At 38.8% G+C, this 23,327-nt stretch overlaps 1 protein-coding gene across 1 annotated transcript in view; it reads right to left on the bottom strand.

Annotated features, from left to right (window-relative positions):
- Window positions 1-318: 318 nt before the first annotated feature.
- LOC132711879 (transmembrane protease serine 11C-like) overlaps window positions 319-23,327 on the bottom strand; it is a 61,957-nt gene continuing 38,948 nt past the window's right edge. Inside the window, exons 5-9 of the mRNA XM_060691761.2 lie at window positions 11,673-11,711; window positions 9,696-9,864; window positions 8,467-8,726; window positions 4,776-4,918; window positions 319-1,791 (exon numbers count right to left, since the gene is read on the bottom strand). Coding sequence (XP_060547744.2) covers window positions 1,630-1,791; window positions 4,776-4,918; window positions 8,467-8,726; window positions 9,696-9,864; window positions 11,673-11,711 — 773 coding nt within the window. The 3' untranslated portion in view covers window positions 319-1,629. The remainder of the gene's footprint in view (window positions 1,792-4,775; window positions 4,919-8,466; window positions 8,727-9,695; window positions 9,865-11,672; window positions 11,712-23,327) is intronic.

Genomic DNA, 23,327 nt, shown 5'->3' with positions numbered 1-23,327 from the left:
CTGTAGCCAGGTCTGAAGCCGGACTGAAAAGGGTCCAGATAATCTGTTTCATCCAATGACCGCAGGAGCTGAAGTGCCACCACTTTCTCTACAACCTATAACAACTGGTTTGCAAGATATCATTGAGGCTTTGTTAATAATCAAACATATTTTCAGATTATGCTTTGCAACTAGAAGGACCTCACAAGTGTGGTAAACTTTTAAGACTGAGCGGGATTGGGGTCCAACAAAATGGGGACAAACAAAAAAGATATAGTCCAAAATAATCTAAGAAGTCATCGAATGAAATTCATAGGTACATTCAAAGAACAATACTGATTTCTTTTTCTGAAATTTATTCCTCAGTTTAAAAAACAGAATATATGAATTAGGTTCAGTATTGGGCTCAGCTTGTACTCAAGCCAAGTAGCACATATTCTTGAAAAACAAGTAATGATTCCATAGGATGGCTTTATTGAAAGGTAGCCCTCGATGGTGGGGAGGCAGCTGAGATAAGGGAAGGCACAGGCAGGCAGTTCAGGCAGCAGAAATGTAGGGCATGCTGGGAGGGAGCCTGCAGAGATCTGGGAAGGCACAGGCAGCACAAACAGAGCAGAAAGTTAGGGTGTGCTGGGAGGGGAACCTGCGAAGCTCTGGGAAGGCACAGGTGGCAGAAATGGAGGGCGTGCTGGGGGGGAACCTGCGGAGATCAGAGAAGGCAAGGAAGGCAGGAATGGAGCAGAAAGTTAGGGCCATTTGGGGGGGGGAACCTGTGGAGATTGGGGAAGGCACAGACAGCAGAAATGGAGCAGAAAGGTAGGATGCTGGGGGGAAACCTGCAGAGATCGGGGAAGGCACAGGCAGGCAGTTCAGGCAGCAGAAAAGTAGGCCGGGACAGGGGAGGCAGCTGAGTGAGGAGCAGAGATCAGGGAAGGCAGATACCTGAGGCAGGAAGGTAAGCCATGCGTGGGGACCGCGTGGTCGAGACAAGTGAGTGAGGGAAGCAGAGAGAAGCAGCTCTGCCAGATGTAACATAAGGAGTGACTGGGAGGGGCAGGGAGGGACAGGGCAGGGCCAGCTTGGAGTGTGATTTGCCAGTTCTCTGAACTGCGCAAAAATTTAACAACCGGTTCTTCCAAACCAGTGCGAATCAACTGAATACCACCTTTGTTCTTAGATATGCCTAGCAATGAGACATTTCTGTTTCTCATTTTCTGTCAGATAGGCCCAGAAATCTTAATATGCATCTCTTTAAAAATGAATGCTTTGTGCAGCCCACGTCAAACTTACCAAGGACTGTTGTTGACATGTAGCTGCTTAATAGTTAAGGATAATGCTCAGTGTTTTTAAGACTTAGACTCTCTTTCACTAATGTCTTTTGAAGGCACGGGAAAACAGAACAGTTGGAAAGTGAACGAAATGATTCAGTCTATGTGAAAGCAAATTTACAATCTTTTCACTGGGAATACACATTTTACAATAGTGCTTTGGTTTAACAGTCCAAATATATTATTTCTTTTTAAAACATGCTAGTTTTATTAATGACTTATAGGATAACACAAATATTTTTATATAAAATCATAGTCCTTTGTACCACCTAGATGTCATCTATGCAGCTTCAAACATGTGCAGCTTTTTATAGTTATTATATCAAAGCCCGGTATATTTAGTAATCCAGTCTCGATAGTAAGTTACTTGTGTGTAGACACCAGGCTTATTTGGTTTTCCACATTCATCCCCCCAGCTCACTATTCCAACAAGGTACCACATTCGTCTTGAATCAAATGTCATCAGTGGACCCCCGGAGTCACCCTAGTGGGAGAAAAATCATTGTTGGTTTAAAGCAAAAAGAATAACTATTTAAATAGCCAGCATTTATGTTCATTAAATATCATTGTGACATTAAAACTAATGTTTGTGCTTTTCAACTTGCTTTTTCATCCCCATTTTTATGCATTTTACAAAAGCAAAAAAGTTATGCCCATAATTATCTGATAATTTTTCAACCAACACTGAGAAAGAACCATGAATTTTGTTTGAGCCAAAAGAGGTAGTACATACCCAAAAACTATTATTTTGTATTGTGAACTGTATACAGAAGAGGACAAGAAGCACATGTAGTTTCCAAAGCTAGATATCCCTAAATAATCTTTGGAACCATCATTAACAACAATCCAATCCAGAAATCCAATATGGCAAGGGGCCATGATTGTCTAAAATAATCAATTAAATTTGTGTACTCCTTGAATGCTGATTATAACAGCTGCAATAACAATAACTACATTTGAATATGGATCTCAATAGCCTCTGGAGGAATTATACTTCCTCAAATTATGTTTTTCTAAGGATTGTAATCCTTAGGCCTGTATGCAAAAATGGAATCCTGTTAAAATTTGTGGTGATGTTTGTCCATCGTGTTCAAAGAGGACCTTGACATCTAACAGGTTATGGACTGTCCATGATGTGTCTGCAGGTAGCTGGTAAGGCCTATACAGGCACAAAATATTCTGTCACATGTCAGGCAGACATATGTGAGCACCATTGTTACACCATTTGCAGCTCTGGCTTAGCCAGAGCTGCAAAATTTGTGGTAGGTTTTGCTTAGACCACTAGTTCTTAAACAGTGGGCAGTTAACTTCTAGGGCATAATTTGAACAAATCCTGGTAATGGAGAAGTTTGTAAATGCTTGTTTATAAGTCAATGGCAGTAACTGGGACTATTGTGACTGCCATCACTAAGAGATGCAGTCGCATGATTTTTTGACTTACAGCCGTATCATATAACAAAAGAGTTTCTGGTCCCAATTAGTATTACTAAATGAGGACTACCTACCAACATCCCAACATTGAATGCTGTGAAGATGTAGTGGTTGAATTCAAAAGCCTGACATACTTTCAAGTGTGATACATTTTTGACAATACTAGCCACTTATTGGATGAGATCTTTATATAGGAATAGAGAGATTCACTGGTTTGTGCCAACCATACAAAATACTGTAGGATGATTAATGATAGGATATATTCTCCATCTTGAAAGAATCCTTTATCATGCAGACTGTCAGAAGGTCACACTTAGAATAGAATAACAAAGTCGAAAGGGACTTTGGGGGTCTTTTAGTCCAACTCCCTGCTTATGGAGGAAACCCTACAGCACTTCAGACAAATGGTTATCCAACATCTTCTTAAAAACTTCCAGTGTTGGAGCATTCACAGCTTCTGAAGGCAAGTTGTTCCACTGATTAATTGTTCTAACTGTCAAGAAATTTCTCCTTAGTTCTAAGTTGCTTCTTTCCTTGATTAGTTTCCACCCATTGCGTCTTGTCCTACCCTCAGGTGCTTTAGAGAATTGCTTGACTCCCTCTTCTTTGTGGCAGCCCCTGAGATATTGGAACACTGCTATCATATCTCCCCTAGTCCTTCTTTTCATTAAACTAGACGTATCCAGTTCCTGCAACCGTTCTTCATATGTTTTAGCCTCCAGTCCCCTAATTATTGTTGTTGCTCTTCTCTGCACTCTTTCTAGAGTCTCCACAAATTTTTTACTTCGTGGCGACCAAAACTGGATACACTTTGGTAAGTGTGGTCTTATAAGGCATTATAAAGTGTATTAACACTTCATGTGATCTTGATTCTATCCCTCTGTTTTTGAAGCCTAGAACTGTGTTGGCTTTTTGGCAGCTGCCGCACACTGCCGGCTCATGTTTAAATGATTGCCCACTAAGACTCCAAGATCCCTCTCACAGTTAGTATTATTGAGCAAGGTACACATATACTGTATCTGTGCATTTTGTTTTTCTTGCCTAAATGTAGAATCTTACTTGTCTTACTCCTCTCACAGTTGGACTATGTCCCTTAATACTGTTTGGAAGCTACAGCTAGTCCAAAATGCAGTACTGTAGGCAATGTTGGGCATATCTGAGTAGAGTCTAGGACAACACAGTGCAGCCAACTTGGTGCAGCCAACTGGCCATGGTCAATTTGCCACGGGACAAGAATTACACTAATATTGAAGAATAGAAACTTTAAAGAATGAATGCAAAAGAAGAGACAAAATGAAATGTGAATGACAAAAATTAAAATAATCTTTTAATTATTTTAAATACTTAAATTGAATTGTTGAATTGTCCCATAGTAAGTTGTCCTGTGGTGAGTTGGCCATGGCAAGTTGGCCGCAACAAGCTGGCCATGGCAAGTTGGCTGCAGTGAGTTGGCTGTGCCAAATTGTGCATTCCGGCCTGAATATTGCAATATGACACTACTGATCCACAAGTGTAGGATCAATGTGCTTCAGGTTCCCTTGATCAAATAATGTCATGTATTGGGGCCAAAACATTATTTCTTTATCATGGCACCTGTTGTCTGAAATGTATCTCCCCAGAGATTAATATGGCTTCCATTTTGATGATGTTCCAGATCTCATTACAAATTTCCCAGGCCTTGAAGTAGGATGCTTATCTCTAACACAGGATTTTTCTTTTTATTGTTTTCTGTTTTATAAGTGTAAGTTGCCCAGACCCATTCTTGAATTGAGCAGTCTCTAAATCTCATATTTAATTAAATATTGCTTAATACATCAAAATGTGTGTGTGTGTGTGAGTGAGAGAGAGAGAGAGAGAGAGAGAGAGAGAGAATATGTGGATTGTGATCCATGCTTTTGAGCTTTTTTTGTAAAGATAAGACTAATTTTGACAGATTCAAGGTAATTAGTATTCTACAAAATTGAAATGCTTGGATTAATAAATTGGTTAATGCTGGATCATTTTTAGCCCACTGGTTGAGATAAGATATAAACATACCTGGCAGGAATCAATTCCTCCTTCAAGATATCCAGCACATATCATTCCAGGTTTTATTGCCCCATTGTACACTTCCCTTCTATTGCAAACTTTGGTATCTATCAGTTTTACTGTTGCTTCTTGAAGGACATTAGGGGTTTCACCTGAACAGAAATATCCAGTTATTTTCCCAGATTATTTGCACTATCACAAGAAAGGCATAAAATATCCTATTTAGTACATACAACATTTGCTTGTTTGTTAAATTTATATAGTTCCTGTATTACCAGTGACTCTGAGTGATTTACAGTGGTATAAAAGCATAACTATAAAAGCATTAAAATTAATAACAAAACACAACATTAAATAAAGGTTAAAAACCAAGTTTATGGATGGTATAGAGGTGGGCTTTTCTCTGGTCACTCAACTAACCACCTCCAGCATTACATGCCCCATCGGAAGCCCAAGCCCACCAGCATATTAATACATATTTTCACACTATCTCCTTACTGTTGTCACACCCAACATTTAATCTCAATCTGATTTTTCTATGGCTAAGCATGTTACCCAAACAAAGAATATCCATAATTTCCTGCTAACAGTGACAGAATTAAATAAATTAGTAAGTATTATTCTAAGAACTAAATAGGCAATTTTATAAGTAAAACATAGGTAATGAAACCTGAATAAAGTTTAGGAGAAGATAGCACAATTTTCTCTTTAGAAGATATTAGAAAAGAAAGGATGAGTAGTAACTAACCATGATCACACGATCATGACTCACTGCAATGTTATAAACACAAGCTGGACTTTGAGTGTCTGGAATGTGATCATGTGTCATGGGAACACTATAAGAGCTAAAACTATGCACTGGTCATAAATCCCCTTTATCCAGCACCATTGTAACTTTAAATTGTTGCTGAATGAGTGATTGAAATATAAGGATTACATATACAGATAGGCCTCGAGATTCAACCATAATGGAGCCTGACCATGACAGTTGCATGTTGCAACAGTCGTTAAGTGTCTCATCAAATGACCCTTCTCATCCCTGCTCTCTCCAATGAATTATTAAATGTTAAACATTAAGCAAAGCATAGGGTGTCTTGGGTAGGGAAGTAGGGGAGGGGATGCTCTTGGTCCTTCCAAGGCCTTCCCCCCACCTGAGATGCCCAATGCTCTACCTCCCACCCTTTGGGTCCTCATAAGCCTTTTCCCATTCCCTACTGAATCTTTCCAAACCTTAGATCTGATTCTCACCCCACCAGGCCAAATACCCTCTCCTCACTTATCTTTTGAAGAGTTCCGGGGCCTTCCAGGGTGCTATAATGGATCACTTCAGTGCACAGCTGCATGAGTGATTCCAGAAGCAATTGCCATTTTGTCCAGCCCTCAAAATGGCAGTTGTTTTTGGGTCCCTGTCACATGGCCTGAGGACAAAGTTCTCAAGGTCTTCCCACAGCTGCAGAAGCTTCTGAAAGCTGCAAAGAGCTTCTGCAATGCTATACAAACCATGTTAAGTCAGCAAAATGGATTGATTTATCACATGATTCACATTGTGCAATTCCAGAAGTGGTAGTGATCCAGCGATGCGGCTACAGTTCATGAATGCATGTCCAGAAATCTTCAAAAGGTAAGTGTGATGGATGATGGGTGTGTGGGGAGCAGGCCTAAGAGCTGCAGGGTCCCAACAAGGTAGGATGGAGGAGAGAAGCAGGGAGCACAGCAGGGTCCCTATGATTGGTCGTAAAGGTAAATGATTGCAGGGTCACTGCAGCCATTGTAACTTTGAAATGGTGTCAGATGTAGTTTTCGCAGGATGTGTATGTGTTTCTGTTTTAACTTCTAAGGTTTATTAAATGCCCGGTCATGCCTCAAGGACTATCTTTATCTTCAAATATGTGGAGCCATATTGACTGCAGATATACAGATGGATTTGGATAGGTTTGTGAAGGTTTGAGTTTACTTGCTTCCGTATATTCATATTTAAACAGCCTCTCTAAATTTCCAAATATAAAAACAAGGTTCAGTAACTTGTAGCCCCATAATCACAAAATCTTGCTGTACTCTAACCTAGGGGTCACCAACCTTTCGAACCTTAGGGACCATTAAATTCATAATTTTAAATCCCACAGACCACTAATATGATCTGCCCAATGACTGGCTGGGTGGGCACGGCTATGTGGTCATCTGACTGAATGGGTGTGGTCAACTCAGTGTCACTCAAGGGGTGCCTCACCGGCCTCTACTCACCCCTCCGGTCCCAGCCACTCCTCACCTCCCCACCCAGGCTCCTTAGGGCCCCAACAGGAAGCAGTTGTTGGAGCTAAGCAGCCACCACAAGAAAGAATTGGCAAAACAGCTCAGTTCAAATTGGATCTGACCGAGAAGGAGGCTCAGCAGAAGCACCACATTGAGGACTATGCGCATAGGCTTTTCAAGCAGAGGGATGACCTGAGGGAGTGCAAAGCCAGGTACCAGCGCCTGGAGGCTCAGCGGACTGAGATGGTCAGTCAGTTCCAGGCCATGATGGAGTCCGACTGGAACAAGGCTCTCCAGCTCTTCGCCACCAGCAACACTTCCCTCCAGCTTTCACCCAAAGCCCTGCACCAGGAGGCTGAAGCAGATCCCAAGCCAGAATTCTTCCACCCTCCAACCCACACAAGAAGATCCCGAAGGAGGAGACTCTCCGCAGCAACACAAACGTTCATTGCATGTATCCAGCTCACGGACCGTAGTTTGAGGAATCCTGATTTAGTGCAACATAAAAAATGCAAATAATTTTTTCTGTGGACCACCAAAATTTTCTCGCAGACCACCAGTTGGTGACCGCTGCTCTAAGCTATTATTGCTGAAAACTGGTGGAACTGTTTCATGCTATTCCAAGTAAGAAAAGCCTCCTCTCCCTTCCCATTCCCCTCTCCCACATTAAGTGAAACCTTGACAAGTTTAAGATGGCTGATTAATGTTTTACATTCTTACAAGATGATATAGAAAAAGGTAGGAATAATATCTGGACAGCCAACTTATTGTTAATACTCTTTCTGGATGCCAATCTAATTCTTGTTGCCTTGTAATAGTTTCTTTTGCATTAATCTTTCTCAGTTAATTCCTGTCATCACTTGCTTTCTGCACTCATTTTTTTCTCTGTCAGTTTTTACTATATTTTTTCATCTTCCTTAATCTCATTTGTTTTCTATCTCCATGCAACTAATTTTCTTCACTACATTAATTATTTGGGGGACAGGTACAAGATGTTGGTGACATATTTGCAAATATATTATACTTAAAACTGCCTGCACAAATGTCAATGAAATACACATGTGACTAAACATTCTAACTTGGGAAAATGCCTATGAACCAGAATCCCCACACTATATACAGTGGTGAGATTCAGCCAGTTCGCACCACTTCGGGAGAACCAATGCTATACTTATCTTTGAATAAAAAAGCCAAATAATCGTAATACTCGTAATACTGATATCCTAAACTGTCGTAGGTTTATTGACAGAATATTCACTTTTTTCTCTTCTCTTTTCTAGAATTTAAATATGTGGACACCTATATGGAATACTCCAGAGATAAGGCTGGCAAATGGTAGACAAATACATGCTCTGATTCAAAAAAGAATAATCTTTTCTTTCTCTTGATCTAAAATGTATAATTCATGATTAGTATAAAATACAATAGTCTTCTAAATTGGCATGCTTACCCTCGTTACTAAGTGCTCCCCATCCTGTAACCACAGCATCAATATTATATGGAATCCTTTCATTTGAATCTGGGAGACAAATTCGATGAATAGCACGTGTAAACTCTACACTTTTAGTCAGCTGCAGAACAGCAATATCATGTTCATGGCCTGTACTACGATATTTTTCATGAATTATAATTGTTTTGACAAGCCGTATCATTAGAGCAGGTCTTAAATAGGTTCCAAAACTAACTGTCCATTTATGTGGATTGTTTGCTCTGAAAACAAACAAAAAAAGAGAGATGTTACTGTAAATGATCTATGGTTCTACCAAAAAGTTATTATTGAAAAATATATCAATAAAATATATTTGCATAATAAATCCACAGGAATGGATTTATATAACAGATTCAAATTGGCATTCTAATATTTTTTTTTTTAATTTGATTTATATGCCGCCCTTCTCCGGAGACTCAGGGTGGCTTACAATGTGCTCAGCAATAGCCTTCATCCTTTTGTATATTTATACAAAGTCAGCTTATTGCCCCCACAACTGGGTCCTCAATTTACCTACCTTAGAAAGGATGGAAGGATGAGTCAACCTTGAGCCTTGGCGAGATTCGAACCTGCAGTAATTGCAGGCAGCTGGTCTTAATAACCAGCTTAATAACAGGGTGCCTTAGACCACTGTACTACCAAGGCTCTTCATGGTTGCACAGAAGTACTTTAAAACAGATGTACTGCATATCATGAAGATTCAAAGGACAAAACTGGTTGGTATCCACTGTTGCTTATCCCTTTCCCATGATCCCAATATCTTTCATGATAAGCATTTAATCTCAAATCATGGATTCCTAAATCAACATTTTCTGGAACATAGATCCAGTGTGCAAAAACAATGGCTTATTATGGTTTCTTTAGTCTTCCTATACCCCTCGCATTCCTAGGCAGAGCCTTGTAGAGGACAACATGCTAAGAAGAAAGGATGTTGTTTAGAGAAAGATATTTTGGAAAGGGAAAACGTGAAGCATGAAGACATTTCCCTGGAGATGGTTATTCCCTCAAGAAGGCAAATGGAATTCTAGGAATTCTGCATTTGCCTCACAATATGTGTTTCTACTGAAGGCCATCTTCTTCAGGCCTTCTCCATTGTCATATATTTTGAATTGTTTAATTTTAGACATCAACCAAAGCTATTTAATACACTAATTAAAATATATCATAATTATTCTCATTTCAAAACTTACTCTCTGAAGCAATGTGCTGCAGATAGAAGCCATGTGTTGCTGATCAATGTTGCACCACAACGATGGATGTTGTTTCGCTGGAGACTGGCTTGCCATGGCCATTCTCCAGTTGATACTCCTCCAGTAATTCTTGATGATCCTAATGATCTGTTATTTCGAAGCCCACAGACTATTAAAGCCAAAGAGAATTTTTTTTCAGTTTAATAAGTATGATATACATTGATCATAAAGCTAATCAGAATTGTAACAACAAAGACAAATCAGAGTTTACTCACATCTATCATTGTCAGCTTTACAGCAAAGCTCTGTACTATCAAAATTCTACAAATCTGTACCCTCAAGGGCTAATCAAATTCAAGCACAATAAGGTTTGTGTGTATGTGTGCGTGTGTGCATGTACTGCTAGGCTCTGTAAAATTAGTAACAATTCCTCTCAGTCAAAATGCAGCCAAAGTTCTTTAAATTAAGCATATCAAACTATAAAATCAATCTATCAATAAATTGATGAAACCCAAATTTGTAGCACTCTCTCAACTAATCAGAAGCCATACCATAAAGAATCATGTTGAATGATTTGTTGTACTGTTTTCAAAGCAAATTACATGGCAGTTAGCTGCTGTAAGTGTTAAGCAATATTACATATGCGAATAGAGCAGAATAATATAAAATTCATCAAATCTGCCTGGAAAATCCAGCAGTATAGTATGAATATATTTTAAGTGCAAGTCTTATAGAATGGCAGAATAATAAAATACAACTTACCATTTCAGTTTCCCGTTATGTACAGTTTAACTTTTAAATTTAAATTTTTAAATATGTATCTTTTTAAAACTTAACACTAACAGGAGAACATAATATCTAGCCACAAAGATAAGTATCATTCAAAGTTGCTGGTTCCCATTTGGAATTTTTAACTCAACCTTTCTTCTGTGATTCCTGCTCAGATGGTTGTGGAATTTCTGTAAATTTAACTATTTGCAGAAGAATTTATTTATTTATTTAAATCATTTGCCTAGCTGCCCATTTTCTAATCAACTCTTGGCAGCTCCCAATCAATAGTGGGTAATTTTTCTCATTAAAAACCTTATGGTAATTCCTCCCTAAGAATAAGATGTAACCTACAAGGTTTGCTTTCAAAATTCCAGAAAGGAGTTAAGCAGCGATGCATTCTGGTACTCAGTCAATTCCTGAGTTCAATCTATGATGAAAGCCTATGAGTAGCCAAATTTCCATCCTTTTTGCTTGCCTGCCTTAATATTACTATCTTCTTATGTGTTGATGATGCAGCAATCAATCTGCATAATCCAGCTGGCCTTAAGAGAGCCATAATAGCTATACTCTAATACTGTAGGATAGGGGCTGTGGGCCGGTTGCATCACGTGCTGACCGCACTCCTGCCGAGTTTAGCGAAGGGGGGGGGAAAGTCCCGATATGTCATGTGACATCACCGTAATGACGCAAGTTTGACACCCCTGCTGTAGAGAGAACATGTTGGTTATTAGTGGGATGGGAGGGGAGGGGAAGGGGGAAGGAAAATCATGATACTTGCCGAAAGCACAAAAACACAGGTGTGGACAATGCAGTGAAATAGCTGAACAGGCCTATAATTTCAAATATCTGGGAATAGTTGTTCACCATATGATGATCTGAAGGGCCCACACCGAGCACATCAAGCAAAGAACAGAAAGATACTCTTTGGCTATTAAAAGATTATTTTCTAAAGAAAAGAACTGATTCCAGTTGCTTTCAGTAGTTGAAGCACTCATGTTTGTAGCATTCATTTCAGTTCTTCTCTTCAATCAAATGGAGTCAAGGGTCTTTCTTTCCCAGAGACATAAATTGGGGCAGGTCTGATACCAAGTTTATATTTATCTAGAATGGCCAGTAACACTAGATTAATATCACTAGTTTGAAACCTATTTTAAAAGGAGACTTCTATCTGGCATAAGTAAAATGACATATTTACCATATACTTACTGTCACTGAAGATTCTTTGAGCCATTTCTCCCTTCATATCTGGGGGGGGAGGAAGCAAGATTAAATTACCAAAATTAGAAGTAATTATAGATTGAGATTATAATAATAAAGAGAATAATAAAGAGAATTATGTCAGGGTTCTTGAATTCTTGAAATTCTTGAAATTGAAATGAAACTGCTGGAAGAATATTAACTATTCAAAAGAAGCGGACCTAACAAAAGAGGAGATGGAGTTGCATTATGTGTAAGAAATCAATGCAGCTCAACAAAAATGCATAAAATTAAGGATAAAAGCCTCCTTGCATTCATATAGTGTAATATAAAAGGAAAAAAAGAATGACATTGCTATAAGTATATACTGTAGGCCACCCTATCAAGCAGAAGAAATAGATGAACTTTTTGCTAATCAGTTAACTAATGTGTATAGGAAACACATAATAATAATAGGGGATTTTACCCTGACATCAACTGGGAAACAAACTTCATGAAGTGGAAGATCAAACAGGTCCCTGGATCCATTTTTTTTTTATTTTTTTGAAGATGGGAACCACCTCAGACCTTTTCCAGTCATCTGATAGTTCCTTGGTGCTGCAGAATTTTTGAAAGATATGCTTCAGTGATTCTGAGATCATGTCTGCCAGTTTGTTCAGAACCTTGGGTTGTAATCCATCTGGTCCTGGTAATTTGAATTCGTCTAGAGTATATAGATGTTGTTTTACCATTTTCCTTTTTTAAAAAACCTTTTGTTAAAGACAGATGTAAAAAATGTGTTAAAAAGTTGTTCTTTCTCCCTTTTGCTCATCACCTTCTTGTCATTTTCTCACATTAATGGACCAATCGTTTCCTTAACTTTTTTCTTGCTTTTTACTTATTGGAAGAAGTTATTTTTTGTTTTGACATTTGTTGCAAGCCTTAGTTCACTTCGAGCCTTAGCCTTCCTGACTTATCTGCAGGCTATTTGCTGATAGCATGCTTAGTTATGTGGTCCTCTGTTCACTTTTTATATGCTCTTTTTGTCCTTTACTTAATCAGAGAATTCTATGTGCAGGCATCTTATTTTTTGACTTCATTGGTATTGTGCGAGACTCGGCTTTTATAATCTCACTTTTAAAAGTTTTCCAAACTTCTTGGGTTGTTTCCTCCTTGAAGATTTTCATTAATATTTCTTATGCACTCTCTAAGTTTATTAAAATCAGTTCTCTTAAAGTCCAAGACTCTATTTTAATTTTTGTACTCCTTGTGCTTGCATAATATTGAATTCCAATATTGCATGGTCAACCCCCCCCCCAAAGTCCCTATGATTTTAACCCCTATCATTTTATTTTTGTTAATGAGAATTAAATCTAATATGTCTGACTCTTTCCTTCTCTACCTTTTGGGAGACAAAGTCAGCTAGGTTTCTCAGGAATCCGTTTGATCTATCACTAGAGGCAGAGTTTGTCTCCAAACTGATGTCAGGGTAGGTAAAGTCCCCCATTATTATTGTGGTGTGCTTCCTACATACCTTAATTAATGGATTAGCAAAAAGTTCACCTATTTCTTCTGTTGGCTGAGTGTCCTGTAGTATACACCTATGGCAATCTCATTCTTTTTTTCTTTTATATTTACCCAAATGCATTCAAGACAGTTTTCAGGATTGTTCTGCTGTATTTCTAAAGCAACTTAGTTATTTCTTATATAGAGCACAACTCCATCTCTTTTATTAGGTCTGGGTTTTTTCAAATCCGTCTAGTTGTATATTCACGCATGGATTTTATCCCACAAAGTTTCGGTAATAGCAACAATAACACCTCCCCTAATTCCCCTGAATTAGATTCTAATTCACCCTGTTTGTTCCCCATACTTTGTGCATTAGTATATAGGCACTTGAATCCTTTTTGACCTACCATATGTTTGTTTTCTACATAACTTATTTTATGTCTGAGTTGCCGTTCTTACCATCTGTTTGATTAGTGCACATGGTATGGCACAGACACAATCAAAAGCTTTGTCTATCTTAACCTTAATATTCTTAAACATCTATGTTAGAAACACTGATAACTCTATTAGCTTTAAATTGCTTTAAATTAAAATGTTCTGTATTAATTAAGTCTCTGTGCCCATTATTCAATTTAAATCTTCTCCAGAGGACTCTTGAATTTAATACTAAATAGCTCAGTCCCTTTCTATGATGAGTGCAAATCATCTCTTGTATACATTTTTTTCATCAAACATCATGACTTATATAACCAAAACCTTTCAGTTTGCACCACTCCTTTATCCACTCATTGAACTCCAATATACACTGGCTTTTTCTGTTTTGCTGAGCTGAGCATCAAGCATCCCGCTTCTCTTGCTCTGGCCACTGCCATGCACACAGATGATTGGTACTCCAATGGGGCTTCTCCGGAGAATGGCTGCAGTCGCTGGCACCATGGACATTCCCACCATCAGGACCTTTCTCCCTCCCGGTAAAGCAAACCGTGAGGTTTGACAGTGAGGCTGGCATCAGGAGGAGGAGGAGGAGCTGCCACTACCTTTGCAAAGAGGCAGCAGCACTAGCAAGGTGGCAGTGGTGCTTTGTCAGCACGAACGGCCTCCACCATGGATCCCGGGCATCGCAGCTTTGGGGCCTTTCCTGATGGTGGCGGGAAAGCAGGCAGGCAGGCGGGCGCAGAGGAGCAACTGGCAGGAACTAGCCGGCCGCTGTGTTTTGGGTTCCAGGTTGGTGCAGGAGGCTTTCCAGGCCCAAAATGGGGTGCGGGGGGGACATGCACAGGGGGCTGGGCGGCATGCACGGGGACACACAAAAAAGGAGGTGGAGCCTAAGTTGGCTGGCTGGGCTCTGCATTTTCCTTCTGTGACAGGAATCCCACGGGAAAGCCTTCAAAAACCTCAGCTTTGCATCTGTGCTTAGAGCCGTTCTTTGCTCTCCTCCATTGCTCGGGTTTCAAGTCACAGGGCATTCTTTGTGCTCTCTCTAGATTGTTTGGGGGGGAAAGGGGAAAGAAGAGGGAAAAGGAGGTCGCAGCTCACAGGAAGTGTTTGAAAAACTCACCCGTTTCTGGCCTCCAGAGGGCCTCCGGAGCCAGGGGAGACTGTTTTCACCATCCCGGAGGCTTGAGGAAAGCCTCCAGAGTCAGGGGAGGACACCCCCACCATGATGCAGGAGACCGACTAGACCACACCCACCATGGCCATGTCCACCCAGCAACCAGGCAGAGAACCCTTTGCTAAAATTTTTGAAGCCCACCCTGAAGGACTCGGGGCGGTGTACAGCCAATTAAAAACACAAAATGCAACAACAATTTTAAAATAGTTAAAAGTATTAAATAATTTCAGCCAGAATTTAAAACCCAAAATTTAAAACACCAATTTAAAAATCATTTACATAGATAGCCCTGCCTGGCGAAACAGCAGGGTCTTAAGAGCACAGCGAAACACACGGAGGTCGGAGATCTTGCCTATTTCTGGGGGCAGTTCATTCCACAGGGCAGGAGCTCCCACAGAGAAGGCCCTTCCCCTGGGTGTCGCTAGCCGGCATAACTTGGCCGATGGCACCCTGAGGAGTCCCTCTCTGTGGGAGCGAATTGGCTGGTGGGAGGCTACTGGTGGCAGAAGTCGATCTCGAAGGTATCCAGGTCCTGAGCCATGGAGCGCTTTAAAGGTGGTAACCAACACCTTGAATCGCACCCGAAAGACCACTGGGACCCAGTGCAGCTCGTGCAGGAGAGGTGTCACATTCTGGACCAGTTGGAGCTTCCGAGTGCTCTTCAAGGGGAGCCCCATGTAGAGGGGCTCCTTTTATATAGCTGGTGCATTTCATTATTTGATCTTTTTTATTTATTTATTTATATGCCGCCCTTCTCCGGAGACTCAGGGCGGCTTACAATGTGTTAAGCAATAGCCTTCATACTTTTGTATATTTTATACAAAGTCAGCTTATTGCCCCCACAAACCGGGTCCTCATTTTACCTACCTTAGAAAGGATGGAAGGCTGAGTCAACCTTGAGTCTGGTGAGAATTGAACTCGCAGTAATTGCAGGCAGCTAGAAGCTAAATACTACCTTTAACAGTAGCATTAGTCTGCTGTGCCACTCAGGCTCTCAGGCTCAGACTCAGGATCATATGGACTAATTTTTATTCCACTTGTATAGTCATTCTCAGTTAATTTATTTATCATGTCAGGACTTCTGTGCCCAAGTTGCCTGTGCTATGTGTGAATGCAGTGTCACAAGTAAATGCCTTATTCTCCATTATGTAAATAATATATGAACAGTGTGTCAGGGGTTAACTTATTCTTCACTTCTTAATGTATTCATACTTTACCACTCCCATAATTAGCTCCACCCATTGTATATATAAGGAGCTGCATACGTTCATTCTGTGCTTCTATCTGTGAATATTCAGTGAATATAGAATGCCTCATGTAAATAAAGAGAGATATAGTTGAACTCTTAATTCTTGAACAATTTATTGAGTCTGATCCTAAAAATATCGCAACAATCTGGTAGCAGAGGATGGTTGAATTGACTCAATAAAAACTTAAACATGTCTAAAAGAGATAGGCCCAACACCAGGGCATACAGCAAAGAAATGGAAGCGGATCAAGAAATAATAGATGAATCCACAAATGCAATCTCGAGAGAATCTGAAGAATACACCACAGAAGACGAAGAAATAATAAATGAAGATGATGACCAAGAAGAAAACGAAATAGAATACAACGAACTCAGGTCAGAGATACTAAAACTCCTAAAGAGCCAAAAGAGCGATGAAAGTCTTGTCGCGGACCTCCAAGACATACTAAAAAACAACGGAGCAGCGAGAGAGAAGCACATCGCTACTAAAAAACCAAAAGACTCAAAAATAGTAAGTGATATGCTTACTAATAAAAATGCAGCGAAGAAGAAAACCAACAATCCCGCGCAAAATTTCGAATGGCAGCCATCTTGGTTTCAACAGACTCCCAAGATGAGTGAAGCAGAGCCAATCAGAAAGCAGGATTCAAAATGTCTGGCGCGAAAAGCCTTACTCGATACGAAAAATGAAAAAGAAAAAGCATATACCTCAGAAGAATCAGAAACAGAGAATGAAGAAGATTCGATAGACACACAAATAAAATCAGCAATGAAAACGCTTTTTGCTGCATTTGGGCTGAAACTGAAGATTACTAAAAAATCAACCAAAAGGCAAGCAAGCGAGCCAACGCCTCAAAATCTACCCGCTCCTATCCAGACGGCGAAAGCACCGACACCTGAACCCAGAGAGCCCTGCAGATACTACCCCACGCCACAGACTGATCCAAGAACCAGCGCCTTCGGCAAAAGAAGACGAGCGCCCGACATCACCAGGACTCCCAAGATCGAGCCGGAGACTGATTCATCAGAAGAAGAACGAAGCGAGGGAGCTGCAGCAGCGAGAACCTCTCACGATGACTACAGGAACGAAATGAGCAACGTGCATGCGCGCGACTATGCAGACAACCCAGGAAGTCATGAGATGCGGAGAAAACCATGCAGACTTGTTGCGAGCATTCCCACACCGTTTTGCGATTTTCGACATTTGCAAGACCACGGACTACCCCCGGTTGTAAGTAATGGACCCAACAATGTTGGGAATTTACCCAGTGACTTCCCAAAGCTGAGAATAGATGGCATTAATTTACAAGAATGGTATCAGCAGCTCCAGGTTGTCTTTATGAAAGAAAACTTAATGTTTTTTATTACCAACCCCCCAAAAAGACCTTGGACTCTAAAGTTAGATTGCTTACATCATAGAGCATTTTTCCTATTAATTTCCAGTGTGTCCCCTGCCATGTATCACAGTATTAAGCAAAATCTGACTGTCTCAGAAATTATTCAATGCATGTTTAATTTGTTTCACAGTGAAAGCGTAGCCACTACTACAAGAATGTCTAAAGATTTCTTCTCTTCTAGGATAAAGCCAGGGGTTACCATAAGTGAACATTTAATATCTTTAAACAAGATTAGAGCAGAACTGCATCTAAGGGGGGAGGTGATTTCAGATCAAACGATGAAAAGTGTTATCATCAATTCGCTTGACCCATCATGGGATAATTATATGTCACACTTAGACACAATCAATCTAGGATACTTATCCATAGAAAGCCTATCCAATAAGTTAATAGCTGAAGACAATTCAAGGAGAAGTCGTTATAACAACCAAATAGAACACAAACAATATAAAAGGGTAGCATTTCAAGAAAGATATCATGAAACATTTAGGTGCCACAATTGTGGATCTAAAGAACATAATAGGAGGGATTGTCCCAAAATTCAAAAAGAAAGACATAGGTCAGAATATAGAAATAGGTACAACAACAGACAGTCTTCCAATGATAGACTTAGGTACAGAAGTCCACCCAACTATAGAGAACATAGAGGGGGCAGAGATAACTCAAAGGATAGAAAATCTGGCTCACTGAATGGGCTAAACAAACATGACAACATTAACACACCACAACCAGAGAACAATAATTGGCTTATTGATTCTGGAGCAACTAATCACACTACTAATAATAAAAACATATTATCTTCATTTTTAGAAGATAAATTTGTAATCAAAGTGGCTAACCAAGAAAAGGTTCAAGTTATAGGTAGAGGGAATGTAACCTTACCTGGCTTAGGAAAAATAGAGGGGGTATTATTAATACCTGAAATTCCTCATAATATACTTAGTGCCATAAAACTAAGCAGAGATTCTGACATTAACATTGTGTTCTCAAAAGGAAAAACAACATTAGAAAAAAACAAAATAAACATAGGTACAGTAATAACCAAAGGAGGTCTACCTTACTTAATGACAAAGGAAGAATGGTTACATAACATTGATTCAAATATGGAAAATGATGATGAAATAGATAATGGAGAGAATAGTAACAGTGACAATGAAGAACGTGAAGTAACCCATAATCACAAAGATACACACAATGAAAAAAAACCTAAGATAGGTAAACCAATTCATGATGAGTGTGCTCATGTCTTACATAGGAAATTAGGACACGCCAGTTTTCCTGTAGTACAAAAGATGACTGAACATGCAGAAGGTGTTAAAATAAAAAATTGTGAAAACTATTTGGAATGCTCAGTATGTAAATCTACAAAGCTCAAAACTAGTCCCAGACCTAGAAAGTCAACGAGATCAACCAACAAAATTTTTGATTTGGTGCATATGGACCTAGTTGGTCCACTAACTCCATCAATTACTTATAAAAAACGTTATTTTCTAACAATTGTGGATGATTATAGTCGTTATGGATTTGTTTACACATTAAAACATAAGGATGAAACTTTTCAGAAATTTAAAGAGTTTTACAAACATATAGAGACACAACACAATATTAAAATAAAACAAATCATGACAGATAGGGGATGTGAATTCATGTCTAAGGAATTCTCCCAATGGCTAAAGGACAGAGGAATGTTACATTACACATCTAGTCCATTTTCTGCATTCCAGAACGGAGTGGTAGAGAGAAAGAACTCAACATTACAAACCATGATTAGATGCACTTTAGAAGATGCTGGCTTAGGTAAACAATTCTGGTCAGAAGCCCTTCAATACTCTAATTACACACAAAATAGAACTTGGTCCAGCATTGTAAATAAGACACCATACGAAATGATGTATAATAGGAAACCAAAATTAGCACACATGCACATATTTGGAGTCACTGCAGACGTACACATACCTAAACAACTAAGGCGCAAAGGTGAGAACGTATCCAGGAGACTTAGATTCATGGGATACGAGACAGGTACAAAAGGATACAGATTTATCGATAATAATAATAAATTCATAGTCTCCAGAACAGCTGTGTTCCATGAACAGGCCAACTGGTCTAAAATACATCTTAATGAAATATTCCCAAACACCAATACAGATACCAAACTTCAAGAAAAAAGAATTAGAGAAGAGCACAGTAACAATACACATAAAAATAAAAATAAAACATGGACAAATAGTCAACATAAAATAAAGACAGATTCATTAACTAAAAAAGAAGCAAGATATTTACATTACAATGATAGTAAACCAGAAAAAACAATCAGAAGTAGCAGAAATCAAATGCCAAATAAATACAAAGATTATGTAATGTATATGGATGGAGAATCATCAATACCTAACACATATGAGGAAGTGTTAAAGCTTCCTCCCAAAGAAAAGAAAAAATGGGAAGCAGCCATGACAAAAGAGATGGATAGTTTACGAGGGCTAAATGTGTTCACCCCTACTGTTGCACCAAAGGACAAAACTATCATTGGCACTAGGTGGATATATAAAATTAAGAATTTAGAAGGAGGCAATACTCTATACAAAGCTAGATTAGTTGCACAAGGTTATGCACAGAAATATCCCGAGGATTATACAGACACATACTCCCCCACAGTAAGAACAGAGAGTGTCAAAACAGCTCTGGTTATAGCATCAGCACTCAACCTCGATGTATTTCAATACGACATACAGACTGCGTACCTACACGCAAAGTTAGATAAAGAAATATATGTAAGAGCACCCCACAGTCAATACACAAACAGAAATGAGACTTGGTTATTAAATAAAAGTTTATACGGGCTAAAACAATCTGGTAAACAATGGTATGATTGTTTAGTAAAAGTTCTCAAAACTATGAATTTCAATGCCACTACTGCTGACAATTGCTTCTTTGTTAAAAAAGATGATAATTCTCTGGAATTTGTACTAATCTATGTGGATGACATTTTATACATAGGTAAACATAAAGAAAGGAAAGAGGCATTTGTAACAAAACTGAATGAACATTTTTCATTGAAATCTTTGGGTAAAGTAAATAAGTATCTTGGTGTTCAAATCAGTAAAACCAGAAGAGGATTTAAACTCTCTCAAAGGGACAAAATCATAGAGCTCTTGAATAAATGTAACTTAAGTAACGCTAAGCCATGTGACACTCCCATGCAAACTGATTTTTTGAAGAATACAGAAGAATCATCTCCTGAATTCAAAGACAATACATTTTACAGGTCTGTCATAGGTTCACTTCTTTACATCTCCAATTGGACTAGGCCTGATATCGCTTTGCCTGTCAATTTATTGTCCAGACACGTTAGCAAACCATCACTATACCATTGGGAAGCTGTCAAAAGGATATTAAGATACTTGAAAAATAGTTTAGACTTTTGTTTATTGTTAGAACCTAAAAATGTCAAAGAGCCCATCCTCACATGTTATGCCGATGCGGATTGGGCTGGAGATACCTCATGTAGAAAAAGCACATCTGGTTATATATTCTTTCTCAATGACTGTCCAGTTTACTGGTATACTGGCAAACAAGACTTAGTAGCCACTTCAACAACAGAGGCAGAATATGTTTGTCTATCTAAGGCAGCTAATAACCTTGTATGGTTCAATGATTTACTCTCTGACATTTGGAAAAAGCCCATTTTGCCTTTTATCATGCATGAAGATAACAAAGCTGCTATCGAAATATCTAGATCTGATGCCATTGGACAAAGATCCAGGCATATAGATATAAAATTTAAACACGTGAGACAGTTGTCTCAGGATGGATTTATCAAAGCAGTTCATTGCGAAACATCGGAGCAAATAGCTGACATATTAACAAAGCCTTTACCATCTAAGCAACATAAATACTTGACTTCCAAGTTACATGTATTATATTGTTCTGAATCTGAATGTAATTGTTGTAATATATCGAATCAGCATTTAGAGGGGGATTTGTCACAAGTAAATGCCTTATTCTCCATTATGTAAATAATATATGAACAGTGTGTCAGGGGTTAACTTATTCTTCACTTCTTAATGTATTCATACTTTACCACTCCCATAATTAGCTCCACCCATTGTATATATAAGGAGCTGCATACGTTCATTCTGTGCTTCTATCTGTGAATATTCAGTGAATATAGAATGCCTCATGTAAATAAAGAGAGATATAGTTGAACTCTTAATTCTTGAACAATTTATTGAGTCTGATCCTAAAAATATCGCAACATGCAGTTTGAATGTTTTTCCTCCTTAGCAGTATTAACCACCGCATTGCAGATCAGCTAATAAAGTTCATCTGTAATTGTAGCCTTTGCAAGATACCCCTTTTTTGTGATGGCACAATTGTCACCTTGGAAGGTCACTACATTATCTTGTTTCGTGAACTTCTTCACTGATAAAAGATTAGTTTCAAGAGCAGGGACATACAGGACAATTTTCACACATATTTTTTGGTAATACTCTAAGAAATAGGACAGTAAAGAAAGTCATTTCCTAATCCTTCTGACTTCATTATTTGCTCTTTAGTTGTGTTGATTTTTTTTTCTGTTTTACTCTGGTCAATGCGAATAAATAAATTTCTGTCATTTGTCATGTGACTAGTAGCTCTTGAATCAACACATCATGCTTGCAAAGATGAGGTGCAATTTTTGAATTGAAAATCATTTATTATCTGAAGCAAAATCAGTTTCTTCCTTCACACTTTTTGTAGTTTAGTTTGTTTTTGCATTCTAGCTTGTCCAGATTCTGGAATCTGCTTTTAAATGGCCTTGTTTCTTGCACACAAAGGATTCACATGTTTCTTGCTGAGTGTAACTATTTTTAATCCTATTTTTTGTCTTTAAAGCAGACTCTGTGACAGAAGAACTGTCACTACTAATGCTTTCTGTTTTACACTTATCTTCATCCATATGCCCTTAATATATTCCAATATCAGTTCATCATCTTGATGTGCATCAAGTGCTGTGACAAGCATTTCAAAACTTTCTGGTAAACCACTAAGTAATAGTGCTGCAGCAGGAAACCTTTTATTTCTTCTTCTATACCTCTCAGGCATTCAAACATTTCCAAGGTCTGCCTTACCTAATCCTGCACTTTCATCAACTTGGTTTGGTATAGCTTTCTAATCAATATAGTTTATTGCTGAGATTAGCTCTTTCCTACATCTTTTGTAATCCTTCCCACATTTCTTTAGCAGTTTCACACTTACATATATGTATGATTTGATAAATTTATATGCTAAGAGAGATTGTGCTCTGAGCTTTCTGAGCTTTCTCTATCCACTCATCTGAAGGGTGTCCTAGTCTTTCTTCATTTATACATTTCCATGTATCTTCTCTTACTGGCAGAATCTTCATCTTGAATTTCTAAGACTTGTAGTTCTAGTTTGACAGATTTGCAAATGAAAGGTTCGTTGCAGTTGTATTACTGGCCATTTTTTTTTATTCTGTTGCAGTCTTCTTTCTATTGCTGTATCTTATTTGCTATAGCTGGCTATGAATGGGCACATAACCTGTTAAAAATTCTGTACATAGCCCTACAGAACAAACAATGCACAGTCCACATGTGCTTTCTATTTAACAGCAGCTGTTCAGTTCGGGCGATGGAAGAGGCAGGACATGGCTTGTGTAACAGAAACAGCTCTTTATTCAAGTATATTGGTATAACCCAGCGGCTGGCTCATCTGACAGCTTGCCATTTTATAGGGAGTTGTCAGACAGTTCAGCCAATCAGATTCAATTATTTTCCCGCCATTCTGGTGGACCTGAGTGAAGCCTATGCTCATTCCTATTTAAGTATTCAACCCCTCTCCCCACCAGGATGGAACATTGACCAATCAGATTGTTGCTTACCATATGAACCCTGTTTCCCTGAAAATAAGACATACCC

The sequence above is a fragment of the Pantherophis guttatus genome, chromosome 4, assembly GCF_059756535.1.
Source record: "Pantherophis guttatus breed Tessera chromosome 4, ASM5975653v1, whole genome shotgun sequence".
Lineage (NCBI taxonomy): Eukaryota > Metazoa > Chordata > Lepidosauria > Squamata > Colubridae > Pantherophis > Pantherophis guttatus.
The sequence above is the reverse complement of the archived record's forward strand: the minus strand, read 5'-3'. Positions and strand labels throughout refer to the sequence as shown.